The 19,074-nt window shown below is 42.0% G+C and overlaps 1 protein-coding gene across 2 annotated transcripts; it reads left to right on the top strand.

The window, feature by feature from the left end:
* The first annotated feature begins 3,104 nt into the window (after nucleotides 1-3,104).
* HAPSTR1 (HUWE1 associated protein modifying stress responses) lies at nucleotides 3,105-18,171 on the top strand. 2 transcript variants are annotated; one of them, XM_015877135.3, is made up of 4 exons: nucleotides 3,105-3,483; nucleotides 4,179-4,259; nucleotides 7,653-7,928; nucleotides 14,745-18,171. In XM_015877135.3, the coding sequence occupies exons 1-4, from the start codon at nucleotides 3,264-3,266 to the stop codon at nucleotides 14,987-14,989; spliced, it is 822 nt and encodes a 273-aa protein (XP_015732621.1). In that variant the 5' UTR covers nucleotides 3,105-3,263; the 3' UTR covers nucleotides 14,990-18,171. The 2 variants fall into 2 exon arrangements, with proteins under 2 accessions (XP_015732621.1, XP_085370889.1); XM_085514763.1 differs by lacking the exon at nucleotides 4,179-4,259.
* The last annotated feature ends 903 nt before the right edge of the window (nucleotides 18,172-19,074 follow it).

Raw genomic sequence — 19,074 nt, 5'->3', positions numbered from 1 at the left:
CCTATTAAAAAATGGCAATTTCTAATTTTATGGACAACGTGTAATTAAAAACTATCTGATCACATGCAGGAAAAAATCAACATCCCAGTTCCAAAGCCTCTTCACACTGCAGCCCCAGAGATCATTTCAGTACTACTCCACTGTTATTCAGTAGCAGTTGGTGTTCTATGAGTAGAAAGGAAAACAGCCCTCTTAAAATCAATTTCTATCAGGAATTTCTATCAGCTGTAAGTATTTCTGAGAAATGCACGTAACCAGGTTTCTCTGAATTAAACCAGGAAATTTGATTGCTGTATTTTTACCCAGGATTACGTAACGTATCTCCCTGCTTGATTTATACTGAATGGGCATCAGTCATAGCCAAATGTCAGGACTGCATGCTTGATAAATCATGACTAACGCTACATTGTATTGCAGTAACCAACTGTTTATTTCACAGTCGCCAACATTATGCAAGTCTTTAGAAATATTCAGAACAACAGTTGTGTAGTACACAAAATCCAGGAGAGCCATGTGCCCTCCTACATCATGTTACGTGTGCTGACTTCTGATCTCACATCTTACAGAGGGCACCTGCAAAGCCCTCAGGAGTTGACAGAAGTGTTTCTGGTCACTTTTTGAGCAAGGTCTCATAAGGGAGATGGATTTAAGGACCTATTTATAGGAGTAGTGCATGAACGCAATCTCATCAGCCATTCCTATTTGATGTCTTTCAATATTTAAATCATTTAAGAATGTATAGAATGAGCATTTCCAAGTTATAGGGAGCTTATAAGAAATCCTATTCAATAGAGAGCATAGTTTCACTTTTTGTTTTCCTTAAAGCAGTTTCACAGGAGAAAAATCTGTCCCAGCATAGTATATACTTAACAGCCTACTGGTAATGCATGATTTACAAACCAATTTCATAGATTGCCAATATTTAATCTGTTTGTTTATTAATTATTCCCTTCCTTTAAATGCTACCTTTGTACATTCACAAAGACCCCATAACTCACACTTAGGACTATTCCTAAACCTGATGAAGTTCTTAATCCTAACCAAGGACTCGACAGAGCCATACCTAGAATGGAAGACAACATCCATGCTTCTGTATGTGTGCGTTTGCTTGGCATGTGAAGACTGGCCATAAAGCAATACGAGGATGTTTGTTTTTTATCACAATTCAGCCTGACCCATAAATTAAATTGCATGTCTTAGGAACAAAATGATATAAACCTACATTAATTCCACTTCAAGCATCTCTAGAAACATAAAGGACCTTGATATTGGCCAATACTCTCAGAGTGCATTGTCCTGCTCACAAGACGAGTACAGAAGAAACTGAGGAAAGATTCTTGTAACTGGTGGAGCTGACAGCAACGCCATTAGAAATTCCAGTTACAGAGAATTGCAGAGCTAACTTACATTGTAGCTGTCAAATAACACTGACTCAGTGGACTCCTAATTCAGGGCTGCTTTAGAACAAAACCAAACCCAAACAGTTAAATAATCAAGCTACAGCTAGCAGGACAGTAAATTATGTATCTATTGATATCTAGCTTATATCAGCATCTTCAGCTCTAGAATAGAGAATTACATACTTGAACTGGTATCATGCTTGTGCTAAAATTACGATACAGCAACAAGCTCAGTTTCCCTCTTGGCCTAAGAGTTTATTTGAGGTACAAATTGAGGTGTAAATCTCTTCTCTCTTTGGGGTGAAAGGAGAGGATGGGAGCTCTGTAGGAACTGAATCGCTACAGTCATTTTCTCTTACCCGTCACTCGAATCCACTGTCACCCTCATCTCAGACACACGTGAGACTCGAGGAGACTCCCAGGATGCCAGCAGTCACCACTTATTGACAGGCCTTCTGCTGCAGAACACTCTGCAGTGCTGCCTCACTGCTCGTTCCTCAACAGGCTGCCTGCTGAAGTCATCGTCCTTCCTTGCTCTGACACACACACAGTCATCTTCCCCCAGCTCTCCTCGCTGGGCTGAGAAAATTTCCTCACCAACTGCTCCTCATACATTGCAGCACAGCCTGCGGTTCCCTTGTAGCCCTGAGAAACTACAGCTCCCACAGTGCTGCGCTGTGCTGCAGCCAGAGCCCGGCCGTGCCCTCAGAGCTATGTGCTGGCTCATGACCATGGACAGGAGGTTCCCTGCTCTCAGCACACAAGGGCATTGACTGCATCAGATGCTCTGTGCTTGGAGCCAGTTATTTGTGGAGCCGCAGGTATTTCACAGGGGGGGCACGGACAGCGGGAAACACCACGTCTGCTCACACAGCAACATCTGTTACGAGCCACGGCTTGTCCTGAACATTTGCTTTGACTTAAAGTAACACGGCTGGAGCAGTTAGACACAAGCATGTGTTCTGAAGAGATTATAACGCGCTCTGAATTCGTGTTTAAAGCAGGCACAAAGGAATTCTGTCACGTCCATCTGTCAGAATGCCTTCTGATACAAAGTAAACGACAAGTAAGAATATAAAAACCGCAGGAAAAGAGTCAGAATGGTACGAGTGCTCCACACATCCCTGTCGGCCCACACGGGCCTGCTGGGCCTTGATGCACGTCGACCCGCTCGGCTGGCGGCCATCTTCACACCGGGCCTCTCCAGCGGGACGGGACGCGGCCTGCTGACGCTTACGGTCTTCAGCTAAAGAGGGGGGAAACCCGAGGCGGGGCAGCACCTTACTCCGCCCCAAAGTCGATATAGGAGAGCAGCAAACCCCCACACCGCCCGCGCAGCCGCGTCTCCGCCTCAGGCTCAAGGCACCGCGGCGGGCGGGACCTTCCCGGGCCGGGCCTCACATCAAGGGGAGGGGAGAGGGCGCGACGAGGCGGCGGGGGAGGGCAGTGCGCATGCGCCGCGCGGCCGGCAACGTCTGCGCACGAGTCGATGACGACACAAGCCATCTGCCGCTCAGCCCCGCCCCTTTAGTGACGTTGAGTTTGATTGACATGAGTATGAACCAGTAACGTGCAGAGCCGTCGTTCAAACCGGCGGTGCCGGGGTCGGGGCGTCCAATGGCGCTACGGGGTGGAGTTGGGCGGCTGCGCGTTCCCGGGCGGCTCCGCCGGGCTTTTATTGCGCTCGGGGCGGCGCCGTCGCTCAGTGTGTTTGGAGCTGGGGCACGAGCCGGCTGGGCCCGGCAGCATGGGGGTAAGGTAGGGCTGGGCCGGAGGAGGAGGAAGAAGAAAAAGAGATCGGTGCGGCTGTTCGGCGGGGCCGGACCTTCGAGGAGGCGGAAGGGTCGCGGAGCCGGTCGGAGGATGGAGGACAAGAAGGAGGAAGGGGAGGCAGAAATCCAGGAACACGGGCCCGAGCACTGGTTCAGCAAGTGGGAGCGGCAGTGTCTCGCCGAGGCCGAGCAGGAGGAGGCGCTGGCGCCGGAGCTGCAGGACGAGGCGGCGGCGCAGCCCGAACACAAACAGCAGAAACTGTGGCATCTCTTCCAGAACTCGGCCACCGCCGTGGCCCAGCTGTACAAGGGTGAGCGGCTGGAATCGGGGGGGGACGGTTAGGGTGGGGGTGGACGATGGGGCTCGACTTGGGGGCTGCGGTGCGGGGTGGGAGCGGGGCCGCGGCCCCACAAAGGGGATGTGGCGGTGAGACGGCCCGGAGACAAGGGGAGGAGCGGCCCTTCCGGCCCGGGGGCTCCGCGCCCGTCCATGGAGGCGGACGGGAAAACAAAATGGCGTGAGGGCGGCTGCGGCCAAGGAACGTCGCCCTTCGCGGCCGCCTGCGGAGCGCTCGGCCCGGGATGGTGGCGCGGGGCCTTTCCGGGCGCTCCGGCGGAACAGCCGCCTTGGGGGGGGACAGGGCGGCGGGGTGAGCCCCGCGGAGGTGAAGCTTGAAGCTCGGGCTCCGGGGGCGGGCGGGGCGGGGAGGGACGGGCGGCTCTGCCGGCGGCGGCTGCCGCCCAGCCCGGGGAAGAAGCGCCGACAAAATGGCGAAGTGCGGAGCCGGCCCCATTGTGCGACGGGGGCTGCGGGCGGGGGGCAGAGCTCGGCGCTTCCATGTGCGGCCGCGGGAGAAGCAGCCGGGCCCGGCCCTACAGCCGGCCGCCCTTCCCGGTCCCGCTGCCGAGCCGCCCTCGGAAGGTGGAACAAAATGGCGAAACCTAACATGGCCGTTCGGAGTTAGAGACTCCAAAATAAACAGCGTGTGTCCTTCCCTCCCTGCAGACCGGGTGTGCCAGCAGCCGGGGCTCTCCCTTTGGGTCCCTTTCCAGAACGCGGCCACTGCGGTCACCAACCTCTACAAAGGTAAGGGGCTGCTGCCCGCGGCCCTCCCGCTGAGCCGGGCCCGCTCGGCCTCCTGCCCCCGGCTTACTCATAAGCAGGGCCTGTTAATGTCTCTTATTCACCGTGATAAAATCTAACCCGAGACTGCTTCCTGAATCTTGAGAGTTTTCCCTGTGCCATTTTAGCTGACAGCAGTTGAATCTTTTCTGTTTCCTCATGTCAGTGACTAACAAGTTAAAAGCTGTTTTGGTTTGAGACCCTCGACAGGGGTTGTTCTTATGATTCAGGGGAAGAGTGCAAGAGCTTCTGAGGGACTCAAAGTGTCCTATGTAGCTTTTATTTTATGGCGTGTTAAAGACTATGGTGTGGGTATAATGTGTGTGCTTTTCACTGAAGTGTAAGTTGGGTTTAGTGCTTGCAAAAAAAAACTGCACATAAATGTTATTTTTAAAGAGCAAAACTTTGTTCTTGTGGCAGTGAGGCTTTTGAGTAAGCCTTGCAAGTCTCCCACTTTATTTTAAGCATCTGAGTGTTGTTCCCTCTCATTAGGGTGATGGTAAGAGAATGGTCTTAGCCAAAGCTTTGGTGAGTGCCCCTTGTGCTTATGGCTGTGCTGTTTGACTTGGTCTATCAAGATCTGTTTCTGAAGGTTGCTGTTCTTTCCTTTGGTACAAGAATTCTTTGCTTCAGAAGGATTGTCCATTGGTTTTGTATGAGCAGTGGATGAATTTGGCAAGTGAGAATCCTGTTATTAGTGCCTTCCCTTACTAGGAAGAAAGATGCACTCTTGAGTTTCAAATTGTTGTTTTTCTTATAGTTCTGAGAGTGTTTTCCTTGTTCTGTACAGCATGGCTTGTACTACACCTTGCAGGTTTTTCTTTGTCTTTATTTTCCTGGCTTTTGGGATTTGCTTGAACTTAGCATGTTTTTGGCTTATCGGGTTTTTGAGGGGTGTGGAGGACGCAAAAAGGAACTGTAGATAAATAATTTTCACTAGCAAAGATCTATCTTGCAAGAGGTGTGTATGAATACTCTGTATGTGCTGTTAGTTGTGTAAAGGGGCAACCCATTATGTTATGGGGTAGATGCTCTTCATGACGGAGAGGGCTGCTCAAACATGGACTGGCTCCATAGTGTCTTGAGCATGGTGCTAGAGGAGCAGTGGGTAGTAAATTGTCTAGAATTATTAGTTAGTTGCAAATGATGATGTCCTTTCCAGTGTCCTTGCTACAGAGTCAAAGGCTGCTTAATTTTTGCTTAAATGATTTGTGTTAAAGGTAATGAAGTTAAATGAGTCCTATTTTTTTCTGCTATAATACGCTTAAGGGAAGAATATGTAGTTTCTCATTGCTTAGGGAAACTAGAATTCAAGTAGGAAGCATTTTCAGGCAGGTATCGTGTAATACTTCAGTAAGGAGCATCTGAAACCTCTCTTAAACAGACTGAAGTGCTTGGTTACTCAAAACTACAGTCTTTTTTCCAGTCCTCACTTGATTCCATGTGAATCCCCTTAGAAGGTGGAAGAACATGCCTAGGGTCATCTAGACCATTGCAAGTAAAGAGTCCATTAATGTGAGTTTGCCTTGAGTATTAAACAAAATTACTCTTTAAAAACCTCCTCTGGCTTCCTCACACATTCAGTAATAGTTATGTCAAAGGAATTTTGACAAAACATTGAAATGCTGGGTGCTGTGAGCCAAATGTTGCCAACTTCCCCTTACCCCATCTGGTTTCTGCTTTGGTGACTTCAATATATCGAAGCCTTTAATGGGAGCAATGTAGGAAGCAGCGTGTAGGGCCAAGTTCATGTATATTAGCATTTTCTTCAAAATAAAGTTCATTATTATACCACAGCTAGAAGATCTGGGATGTGGATTTCTACTTAAATAACTGAATATTTGGTTTGTAAGGTAGGATTTTAGTCTGATTTTTTCTGAGCCCATAATTTACCTTATTTATCGAATAATGTTTGTAATTGTGAAATGGAGGTAACTGTACTGCGTGTACATCTTGTCAGTCTTTGTAAACAAAACAGTTGTAGGTTTTAATGCCTGATCTTTCCTAAGGTAATGATGCTTTAAATATGCCTGGAGTATGTTGACAGTGGTTGTCCTCATAATCGACCTCAGTTAGCCCTTTGTCAAGTGTTCTTGGATCCAAGGAGCACAGGCCTGTTGATGTAGAGCTGGGTTCTTCATCTCTCAGGACTTTCTCAAGATATTTCAGGAAGGGATTAAAGGGCTGTGATCAGCCTCCAGACTAGATTTGAGGTGTTTGGGTAGTTGTTGCCCTACTGCATTGAAGTCAGAGATAGTACAGAGTTAAAATGGCTGGAGGAATCTGTTGAGTTGCCATTGCTTTGACAGGAGTTAGCTGTTGTAGATCTTTCAGTCTTTTGATTGCAAAGCAGCTTAGGAAAGTATTCTAGAGAGTGCATGAAGGTAATGTTATTGTACTGAATATACTTTGTGTGGTTTCCAATGAAATGATCTGATATTTCCTTGGTAAGTTGTGCTGCATTTGAAATATAGCTACTTGGTAGTTTTCTAGCACTCCTTTATGGGCCATCCAGTGGTGCCTTAAAATAATGTCCAAGATTAATAAGTGGTTATTCTTGTTCTTCTGTGTAAGAAATAGATTAGATGGTATATCACTGTTTACCTGTAAACCAATATCTGAGACAGCTGTTCATAAATCTCAATACTGTTTTGAGGAAATGGCTTTTATGTTGGACTTCATTAGTAAGGGAAGAGTTCCAAAGCAGTTTCTTCTGTCTTTAAGTTTAAAAACAAATCTGGAAGTCAAATGAATTGAGTTGTAGTGGGTGCTATTTTAGCATTGAATGTAGTGAGAGCTAACATGGCAGTGGTTTTCATGGTAAACAAGATGAGCATACTTGAGTAAAGAATATCTCTAAAATGGGAGATATTCTTCTGAAAATTGCCCATCTGTTAGCATCAAGAAAATCAGTTGATTCTTTTCTGTGCAATTTCCTAACTCTGCTGATATGTTTTAGGAGTGCGCAGAAAGTTTGTTAAGCAGATGCATGCCTGCTGATTGAAGTCTCAGACTGACCAGCCCAAAGGATGGTTTCTAATGTTAATACAGTGTGGTTTCATTGTGCTCTAGTGTTAACCTCGGGTATAGCAAATAAATGCTATTGCTGAGGAGTCTAACATTCTGACTTGTAAAGATGGAGAGGGGGAGGAAGGGGAACTAATTAACTTGTTTTAATTAATATTTCTTAGTTTTAATAACTCATTTTCACTGCTAGCAAACTTGCTACTGTATTACAGTAACCCGTAGAAGACATGCTTATTTCTCTTGACTGAAAGTCATGTCAATGGTGTATCATACTGTATGTTTTGTTCCATCTGCATTATTTACTAAGAATACTTTTCTGTCTTCTTGCAGAAAGTGTGGATGCCCATCAGCGAAGCTTTGATGTAGGAATTCAGATTGGCTATCAGCGTCGGAATAAGGATGTGTTAGCTTGGGTTAAAAAACGCAGAAGAACTATTCGTAGAGAAGACTTGATCAGCTTCCTATGTGGAAAAGTTCCTCCTCCAAGAAATTCTAGAGCTCCTCCAAGACTGACTGTAGTATCCCCTAATCGAGCTACTTCAACAGAAACTAGCTCATCTGTAGAGACTGATTTGCAACCCTTCCGTGAAGCCATAGCTCTGCATGGTAACAGTAATTTTTCAATACTACTTGGTTAAAACTGGGTGGGAGTTTATAAAGCATGTCTTATGCTTTGGAGTTTGGTCACTTATATCTGTATGTGATGTACTTGATGTTCCAGTTGAAGGTGTCTACCTAATTCCCTAAGAGCTTTCTGTATGTGGAAGACTTGGTAGCTACTAAAAGTTGCATGGTCAAGTATTATGAATGAGGTGTATTGTGAAAAGAGTTCACAGCTGCAGAATATTTGTATCAATGCTTAAATAGAATTCTTGGGAAATGATATTACTATGCTTGCAACTAGTGAAATGTTAAGTTTTGACTAGTAGTGTAGTAATACAGATTTATATGGGGTACAGGAAGAAGGAATTAACAATGTATCTTTGGGGATCCTCTTAGTGCCCTTGTTTTTTGGTGCAAGGATAATAAAGAGGTATTGTGCTCCAGCAAGTGCCATGGAGAGGGATGTTGTAGGTTCCCCTCACTGCAGGAGTCCTGCTCAGCTCTCATTCCTGGTTCACTTCTTAAAAATATACTCCGAGTTGATTCATAATGAACTTCCTTGCTGTTGTCAGCAGTGGTGGTATAGCTTTTAAAAAGTTATGAATGATCAGGAGCTAATTCTGCTTTGAACTTCAGTCCAGCAAGTGATAAAATGGTCCTGAGGTGCAAATAATCAGTTCACCTTTAGATTTTATTATGCTTTATAACATTTCCAAAGGGTAGCAGATACTTTGAGCTCATAATGGACTGATTGTGAAGACGTAAAGATAAAACTGTCTAGGAATATCTGTGGAAAAAAATTAATTTTATCATATTACTTCTGATGGGGAGTAGGATTTAGGTAGTTAAGTACATTCCTTAAAATGTGGTCTTTGCTATGGCAGTTTTTCAAGGTAAGCCCTACATTGTTACCAGAATTAGGCTATTGCTTAGACAGTGTTATTGGCTGCTCTGTTGCCATTTCAATGAACCATGCTTACACCTGACCATGGTTTTTTGGCAGTTTTCCTTGTCGTATTGGAAGGTGATTAGAGAACTCTGTGTACCAGTATTGTTTATTCAGTAGGTTAAGCGGATTGCATGAGGAGGACAGCTGCAAAAGCTAACTCTCATGTAATACAGAATGATAAGCAGACTTTAGTATCAGAAGGGAAGTTTTGTTGGTTTTTTTATAGTTAAACCCTGTGCAGTTTGCTTTAAGTAAAAGCTTACCAAGTCACTTAAACATGGAGCACTTTTGAGGAGAGTTGTTGTTGGGTATTCACTGAAGTTATTTTTGTGTCCTTGTTTTTCAACCTCTGTATAATATCGTGGTGGTTCATGGAAGTCATTTTGCAGTGTGTGAAGTGGAACTTCTGGGTATAAAGTTTGGAATATGAGAGGAATAAGGTTCATGAGCAGGGTAGGAGGTTTGCTCTGATAGTACTGTGGGAGGGGCTAGAAATGTGCTCTTCCCCTTAATCAGCTGGTGGACAGGGTTATGTGTCAGTCACCTTCTGGATTAGTTTCTTGTGATATCAGTTTCAGTCTGATATGGCACATGCTTTTTGTATTCCTCCTTCAGTCACTAGACTTGTGTAGGGCCCCGTGACTGTTTTTAGGCTAGTACCTACAATTTGTTGCCTTCCATGTCCTTCTTGCCCTTTAACACTGAGGAAGTGATGATAAAATCTCCCAGTGTTTGTTCCTGTTTATTGTTGGTCACTTTAGGACTGCTTTTTTTTTTTTTTAAACCTGCAAATGACTTTTGTACATTAATTTAGGGCTGTGTATTTGCATCCTTGGCAGGCTGTTGAAGTGGTGCGCTATGTCTAGATGTTGTGAGCAAACGTAGTGAGTAGCAGCTTCAGCAAGTGTTCAGGAATAGGGCTGTAAGTGGAATTTTTGACTGGGGTGTAAAAGCAGCATTTTGTGCTAGAAGGCTTTCTATGGAAGAGGATTCCTCTATTAGTGACATGGACGGGCTGGGTCAGAGTTAGGGGCAATACTGAAACTTGCTGCTTAATGTGCTGTGGTTAGTGAAATGGATATGAGTTTAAAGTATAGAATAAAGCTCTGAAGCTCCTTAATGTGGCTTATTGCTGCTGCTCAGAAAGGGATAGTGACATGACTGAAGGCCAAGATCCTTCAGTTTGCTGATCTTACTACTTAGAGAGGAAGTATTGTACTTTAATCTCAATATTTGGTTTTAAATCTGAAAACTTAGAGAAGAAGCTGTATAGTGATGTAGTTAATTTATACTTCCTGGCAAGTTGTGTGCAGCTCTAGGTGTATTCCTTAAAATAAAACTCTAGAGTATCTGTAATTGAATCTTGAAAACCATTTGCTGCATCCGCATACCTTCCTAAAACTGCAATTTTAAACTTCTCTTGCATTCTTTGGCATGTATTATAACTCAGCAAGGTGATTAAACTGCTTTCTTGATGGAAGCTAGTCATTTTGAACCCCAAACTTAGTTTTGTGGTATTATTTATATAAAGGTAAACTTTACTCTCCTGTTTTTAAAAGCAGAATGATCAAGAAGAGCTGTATGAACTTGGTGGGGGGATCTACAGCGAGCTTCCTTTTGTTTCTGTTACAGCACTTCTACTGTGTGCATCTGTTACTGAACTCCTTTAGTGTAACTTCTGGGTACCAAAGAATGAATTTTGTAAACTGGAAAGTAAAACTGTTTGCCCTTGATGGCAGCTTTGCATTATTGGTGTGCTGGAGGGCACTCTTTGAAATATAATCTCACTTGAAACTCACTGTTAGAAGCTTTACTCAGCACTTAAAATTTGGGAAGTAGTTAAAGTATGCTGTCGTACCCTGAAGCTCAAGTGGATTTTTCTTAGAGATACAAGTGATGTGCATTCCTGGAAGTGAGAAAGATAAAATACTACTATTGTTCGACTCCTCAAACATGAGTTTGCAGTTCTCATCCAACCCCAGAAAGAAAAGCAGTCAGTGTAGACATAAATGCATCTTCCTCAATGTGCATCTGTGAGAGAAGAGTTTTCAAACAAAGGTTACATCAAATTGATCTGGTACGTGTCAACTTCTAGACATTATGACTGTCAGATCACTTTCTGCCTTACTAATAGGTAGGATGCTGTCTGCCTCCAAGGCTGCATGAAGGTGCTGGTTGTCCTGCAGACTAAATGATACTTTGATCTTCCAGTGTGGGATTGAGACTCTGTCAGATGTATATGCAGTGTGGGACCTATACTCTAAAAACCACTTTTCCAGAACTGTGGGAGAAAATGCCCTGTATTTGTGGGGAGCAGCATCTCAGGAAGGCAATACTGAGAAGCCTTGTACTTCAGTATACCTACTTAAAGGGATGCATTGGTAGACAAGAGCTCAGTGTAGAAACACAAGAGTTTTAGCTTGGTAGGTTGAGTGTTGACATGGCATTGATTCAGTCCCCTTACTTTGCCATATGGAAGTATGTGGCTTGACTCATAGAGATTCTAAATCTCCATGAGGTTTTGTCTTGTCTTACCATCTGTTTTATATTACAAATCAGTATTAAAAAGTGGAGAAGGAAACAACTGACAGAGACCATGGGAGAGCAGAGCTTAGATGAGTTGGATAGGATTAAATTTGACATGAAGATTGTGTGTATACATATCATGGGGTTGTTATTGTATTGCTGGAACTTGTGTAACAGTAATTTGACAGAATGTGGTAGTGAGAAGGATTTTGGTGAAGTTAACTAATTCTTGCTTTGGTCATACTTTAAGTGTGAATGAATATTCCTTTTAATCCTTGCTGGTCAAAACATCTGGAAACAGTTGTTCATGCTATGACTATACTAAAGTCATTGTGGACATGGCTACAGTGCAGAAGAAACAGGTTGTGGTTTATGAAGCTTCAGTTAGGTTAGTGTAAATAAAACTGCCAACTCTAAAACACATTTATTTATCCTGAACATTTCATTCTCCATGAAACATGCGTGTTTAGCCAAGCATTCTAGTGATTTGATAAGCTTGGAGAGTAAGTACTTAATTGTAACCAATGTTACCTAACTAATATCCTTTCTGTACTGTAACTTTTGCTATTAGTGTTACAGTAAGTGCTCTAAAACACCCTTCAGATATCAGTAATTTCACACAAATCATCCACGTGGTATTTCATAAGAACTTTGACTGAAAAAATAGTGGTACTGAGAAAGTAATGAATACTATAAAACCTTTCAGACAATGCCCTCCTATTTAAGTCCCAAAAAAGGACAGCTATGCATCCTTTCTTAAAGGCTTTTTAAAGATTTCTCCTGCAAAAAGCCATGGGAGATTTCAGCAGTGATCATGGGGTAATGAGATAAGTAAAAACAACTTAGTAGCTATTGAAGTGGTACTGTTTTGTAGGCAAAACTGAAGTGCATGTGATTAGGTCCTGTTAATCACAGTGAAGTTGTTAAATGATGTTGCTCATCATGCCATCTTACTGTGTAATATCTATTACTGCTAACCTAACTGCTTAACTTAAATGCTCTCAGAATACACCAAGAACTTGAAATAATTCTCAATAAATGGGTTTTCTGAGATTTTCCTCTTGCATGATGACAGAAATGAACTGTGGATCATTCATCCTGGAATAAGCTCTGTCAACAAAAACCAGATCTCTTTGATTACATTGCTGATTGCCTTCAGTGCCATTGCTTATGTGAAATGACAATTCAGTGTTTCAGTATGTTTTGTTTTTTCTCTTCTGTGTTAGTTTGCCTAGTCTTAAATTGATGTAAATGTCTCATTTGACATTAGATTGATGTATAGTGCTATGTAATATGGCAACTGCTAGTAACTAATACGAAACTGTCACTCCATGGTGAGGCTGTTTGCATACTAATGATGACCTACAGATATTTAACTGATCTAGTATGAAATGGGAAAATTAAACTGTAACTAGAAGTACTTGTTATGTTACAGTATCATTGTATTCTCATCTTTGTAGCAGCTGATTTGAAGGTACCTCACTGCCTTTGACACCAAGCTTGATTGAAGTTTATAAGCTTCAGAGTAGTCTCCGAGAGAGATGCTGGTTCTGAGTCTAAGTTTGTAGTGATTTGGTATTAGCTAAATACTGAGAAGTAAATATCTGCCTGTGGCATTGCTTGCAATGCTCAGTCTGTTAGAATGCTGCAGTGTAGTGGATACAAGTCAGAATTAAGTGTATCTACAGCTTTAAACAATGTATGGTATTTGGAAGTCTCTTCTTAAGAACAGTTAAGAATGTAGTTCTCGAGTGATGACTGAAAAATGGGTTTCTCACCTCACAGATCAGTTTTGGCTTTAGAATAGTTTCTGTAAAAAAATAGAGGTCTCTTGATCATGAGCTGTACAGAATAGTCAGTGACTGATAGAGTGATGTGAACTGTCAGTTGTGGAAGTAACAGTTCTGAACCTGTGTGTTTACAGCAATTCTGTTAGGGATTAGTGCTGTGGAGAACCATTGGTAAATATGTTTGGGTTTGAAAGCATCAGGAACATCTACCCTCTGTGCACTGTTTTGTTTTTCCAATTGAGTTGTACAGGATGGAATGTTCTTCCTAATGCTGTGTCAGTTGAAATTAAACTTTCTGCTGTCTTTGAATTGTGCAGTGATTTCTTACCTGCTTAACTATCGCACATCTTTTTGTTTGGGCATTTGTGTCATTGTTTGGGTGCCTTGCTTTATTTTGCAGTTACATAGGAGTCTCATTTTAATGGCTTCAAATTTAAGCTCAGCCTGAATTCTGAGAGTACCAGAACTAACTTTTGGTTTTGGCCTGTTTTTTCATTGAAGGGGCTTCTGTTTTTTAAATACTTTGTTATTTTGGATGAAAGAATTTTAATGTTGTTAAAACCCTGCAGGATTCTCATTAGACTTTAAACCATGCTTCTAAGTCATTGGAACATTCACTGTGATTATGAGCAGAAGCTCTAAGGGAGCACAAGCTATTAGCTTTTAGTGCACATTGCATAAAATACTCCACATAAAATACTCTACATAAAGTAGATCTTGTAGTCCAGTGTTATTTTCACAGTGATGTAGAGTGAATCTGGCTAACCTGTCCTGTCACGACTTGTGTATCAACCTGCCATTGCTGCAGATGGCTTTAGAATCTGATAATTAGTGAGAAGTTTTCACTTCTGTTCAGGTTATTATTGAAGTGTTACAAAGCATGGTGATAGCAGGCAGCCTGTGACGCTGTTTCGGAGCAGATCTGCCAGTAGTTAATTTTGGTCAATTGACATGTGGTCTTGCTTTCCTGCTTTAAGTGCTCTGAATACTAATGTGTTGGCTAATAATGGCAGCCCTGCAATTGTTTTTACTTAAATTATTTAAATCAGTTGCTTTACAAACCTGACTGTGTTGTTCTGTCATCCTGTAGTTTCCTTTAGGACTTCAGGGGATTAGGAAGCAAGACTAAGTCAACTTCATAATTAACTCCAGCAGTAGGGAAAGTTTCTTTTGGTGTCAGAAATGGCTTAGGTTGAAGCTGTCACATGGAGTAGACTACCCTTCCTTTGAGTATTTTCACACTGACTAGCATGTCATCTGCTTACAGAGCTGGTGCTTACTGTTGTGTGCTGCTACAATCTGGTGTATAAACTCAGTTTGAATTCTGTAAGAAGGAGCTTTTCTAGCTTCTCTATTCTCTTGTACCAAAAGCTAAGAAGGCATGGCAGAAAGATGGGAGGGTGAGTCCTGGCCTTCAAGTAAGTGTGTGGGGCACAAATAATAGGATGAAGTGCTTGTAATGTATCAGTAAGTCAGATAAATGTTGTCCCTGTATACATAGGAAGTTACTTTCTTGGCCGCATGTCCTAAATGTTCTTTCTTTTCTTCCCTTAGGTCTTAGTGGTGCAATGGCTAGTATAAGTGTCCGCTCGAGTACCCCAGGCTCTCCTACTCACGTGAGCAGTGGTTCCAATGCTAGTCGAAGGAGAAACGGACTTCATGATGTTGATTTGAACACTTTCATATCAGAAGAAATGGCACTCCACTTGGACAATGGTGGAACTAGAAAGCGTACCTCAGCCCAGTGTGGCGATGTCATTACAGACTCACCAACTCATAAACGCAACAGAATGATCTAAACTGCATAAATTTCAAACCCACCATGCTGCTTGAAAGCCACTTGATCCTCAGAGTACTATTGAAAAGGAAACATGAGGCCATCTTCCCATATTCACTGTTTAAGACAGATTCAATATTTGCCATAAAAAAAAAAAGATTTTAGGTATTACATTAGACGCCTCTTGTATCTGCGGCTTTCTTAAACTATATTCTTAGCAGAGGACATCAGATATTGTGTAGTAGTTAGCAAGATCATCATAGGCGAACATGTATCTGTTCCAAGGCTAAAAGTGACCTTACTTGTATTCTTAAAGGGAAAGGAAATTTCAGACGTTTATTTGGTTATAGAATGCTTTTTTTGTCCTTTATTTCCTGCTGTGTTGAGTATTTGCTTAAACAGTATTGCCAGTTTGACTGAAATTGTCTACAACATGACTTGGCATCTTTGTCAAAACTGCAGGCTTCCATTTTTGCAGCACTGTACCATGCACCTAGTTTCTCTATAGTAACAGTGTGCAAGTTATAAATATTGGACTGTACCCTTTTTAGTTTTAAAAGCAGTTGATAATTCTGGTGATTGTGTGATAATGTAAAGAGGTGCTATGATGGTCATGCAATTAATACTTAATATTGAATCAATACAAGGATCTTTATTGGGTTCACTTTGTGTGTTTAGTGCTCTGAAGTAGCAATATAAAACTTCCCCAGTTAACTTCATAGACTTTAAATCTTCAGTTTGAGGAAATATATGTACTTATTGGTATTATCCTTGTGGTAACCATACACAGTGCAGACTGCACCAGTGCTGACCTAAATTTAGAGGAAGATGTCCTGTAATTGGAAAGTAGGCTTTTCTGTTCAGTATTAGTGAAGGGTAGGCTTTGTGTACACCCATATCCCATTTGACATTTCTTGTGAAGTAATTGCCCATTGCTGGGGAGGGGTGGGAGGAGAGGGAGTGAGGGGGAGTAGTTGGAGGAAGGGTATGGTCTAACAAGTAAGACTTCTGGTCACAAGTGGGAACTTGGACTAACTTTAGATTCTCTGTGATGCCATCTCCTTCATGGGGGGTGACATGCAGGTGCTGTCGAGTGCTAAGAAAATAATTTAAAACTGGAAGTTGATTTTTAAAAAAAGAATTTCTGGATAAACATGCTGTAAGGATGAATTAAAAAAAGGATAAATGGCTTTCTTTTTGTGTTGAGCTTACGTTCATAGGATCAAACTCTGCCATAAAGTAAGTGTTGTCAAAAACTGAAATAGGCATCAAGATTGATGGGCTGCAAATCAGTTTCTGAATGGGGATGGATACATCAGTCTCAAAGAACTTCTGTTTTTACATGTAGATAGGAGTCTTTTTTTTTTTTTTTTTTTTTTTCTGGTGGAGATGGCTTTTAGGGCTCTGAATCTCTGCCTAAGAAATGAATCTTACAGGAGGAGGAAGAAAACAAGGAGCTCCAGACTTGCAAGCTGGGAAAGGGTGTTTAGTGAGGTGGTATATATGGTGAACTGGAAGCATAGACTCCTCTTGGATGAAATGCAGCCGTTTGGGATCCACAGTGCTTAATTCAGGTGTCCTACTTAATAGTTACGGCACCTTGAGCTCCATAACATACAGCTCTTCAAGACTTCTGCTTACATGCTTATAGAGTCTGATCTTTGTATTCCTTGTTACTTGAGGCAGGCTTGACTGTAGTCTTGCTCCTTTTTGCCCTGATGTTCTTTCATTGGTGGTTGGTAGATGAGGCAAGACAGTAACGATATATTTAAAAACTCTCAGAATTCAAGACTCTTAAGAGTGTAACTTCCTTGCTCTGTGGTGCTTCCATCCTATTTCTTGACACTGAAGAGCTCTTAAGGATGTCAACATTTGCACAGCACTGTAGCTAGAGGTTCTGTAGATTATGGGGCAAGTTCAAGAACTGTGCAAAGCAAGATGGTAAGACCTGTTCTAAACTCCCTACCTGTGCTATGTAGCTTAACTTGCACATCACCTGAAGGACTTGGAATACGTTAGTTTCAGTTACTGCTATTAACTATGATTCATAAGACTTATTTTATGTAAAATATTAAAGCTGCATAAAGCTAGTATTCATTTGACTGCATTTGCAACTGAAACTTTTAAGTATCTAAGCATTAGTATTTATTTGGCTGTCGATAGAGGAGTTTCTCTGTCCTAAATGGAGATTCACAAAATGAAAAGTCACAGGTTGGAATCCTGACCAGAAAAGACAAATGTGGAAAGCATTCATCTGTTTTGTTTATTCATTAACTGTCTTGTACAACTGAGATGTTTATGCTCTGCAATTTCTAACACTTCATGTGTAGTAAGGGTAACAACATGCTGATACCAGAGTTCTGCATGCAGGGGTTGAACCATTAACGCTGTTTCTGATCTAGCCCAAATACACAGAGCCTGTTGCAAACTGTCTCCCCTTCCTTGCAGTTATATCCCGTTAATGCTCTGAAGCATTACTTCAGTCTACTACCACTGAAAACTGCATTTATTTGGCTTTCTTTGATTTGTGCCATTTTTTTTCTTTGAGAAGAAAACAGTCTTAAACTAATTGCAGGGATATTTTTTTTTGCCCGTACCTTAAATACTTGGCAACTTGTTTTTCTGTTCAGCCCTGATTGTTTTTTGCTCTGTTAACCATGCTGGAATAATCCAAAATGCACATATTGACCTGGTAAGTGGGAGAGCAGGTTGTCTCGAGAAAACAGAAGTTAAAGCTCAGTACCTTTTGCTTTGAAGATTATTTCTTGTGTCAGTGTAGAAGTGTAATTCTGGAGAGCAGAATTCTGCTGGTATCAAAACTTGCTCCTGGAGCCTGAAGTAAGTTGATGTTTAAGAAACACTGAAGACTGTTTAGTTTGATTTTTAAGGAAGTGCTTATTTTTGCTTTCTCTTATGAATCATATAGTTGACCAGTCTTTTCTCCATGTACATCCAATCTAACATGAATGTGCGGCAAGTTACATACAGTACATCCTGCACTGAAGCTACTGAGCTTGGCTTGCTTATTAATGAAATACGTTTTAAATGTTAAATTTAAAGTTATATTACAATAAAGTAATGCAAAAATGATTTTGGCTGAAACTGAAGTCCTGCAGTTAAACTTATTCTCAAATGTGGTTTACCCAACTGGAGTAATAGAAACTCTAAGTCATAATAAACCTAATAAAAAAGAATAAAGAAAAACGTTAAGGCTGCTTTGTAATTCTTTTAAATGAATAATACAGTCCATCAGTAAGCCCCCAACAGAAGAGAAGTGTGAGCTACAGGCTTATATGATTCTGCAGAATAGAATTTGATGGTGGCTGTTCAAATCTAGCTGTATTTAGGCTTTCCTCTGTCTTGTGCATCACAAGCTGCTGTGCTACGGGCTGCTGGAGGTCTCGGGGTGTACTGCATGCATTTGTGCAAGATGTTGTATGGAATTCAACATCACTGAGATCTAGGAAAAGCATCTTAAAATATGCAGCATACCCTGTTTCTGGGTAGAATTGGTATTGACTTCAGTTCTGTGGTGGTGGTTTATCTCTCTAGCCAAAATACATTGAGCTTGTGTGAAACAAGGTGCTGTAATAACAGGATTCCCTGCTGTGTGTGGGTGTCACCAAACCTGCAAATGTTGGTTTGTCTTACCAGCAGGCTTTGGAGTTTAGCTGCCTTTTCCAATTTCTAACCAGTTAAATAATATAGTGATGATTTGAAAGTATTCTTGTATGACTCCTAATGTAAGTCTTTCAAATGCTGGCCTAGAGCTAGTAAGTAACCCTTTGGCAGAAGTGAGGAATGTACACCTGGCTTCTTCCACTGGCTTCAGTGCACCATCTGGGGTATCCACCAAGCAATGTGCCTTTCTTGTTACTTTAAATGAGGACAGGTTCTAGAACAAGGAAGGTGCTAACACCTGTTCACTGTTTCAGTGCTGGTTTCTGAAGTTTTAACAGTGTGCATAAGCTCATTGCTATAGAGGTTCTACAGTGAATTGCTGGAGGTTAAAATGGATGGTTAATTGATTGCATCCAGGACTGCTTTTTAATCATGTTTCATAATAGTTCATCTTACGTTAAGGTTGAGATATGTATTTGTGTAATC

This window comes from Coturnix japonica, chromosome 13, assembly GCF_054131305.1.
Source record: "Coturnix japonica strain WE chromosome 13, WE-NBRP24, whole genome shotgun sequence".
Lineage (NCBI taxonomy): Eukaryota > Metazoa > Chordata > Aves > Galliformes > Phasianidae > Coturnix > Coturnix japonica.
This window is presented reverse-complemented; position numbering and strand designations above follow the sequence as displayed.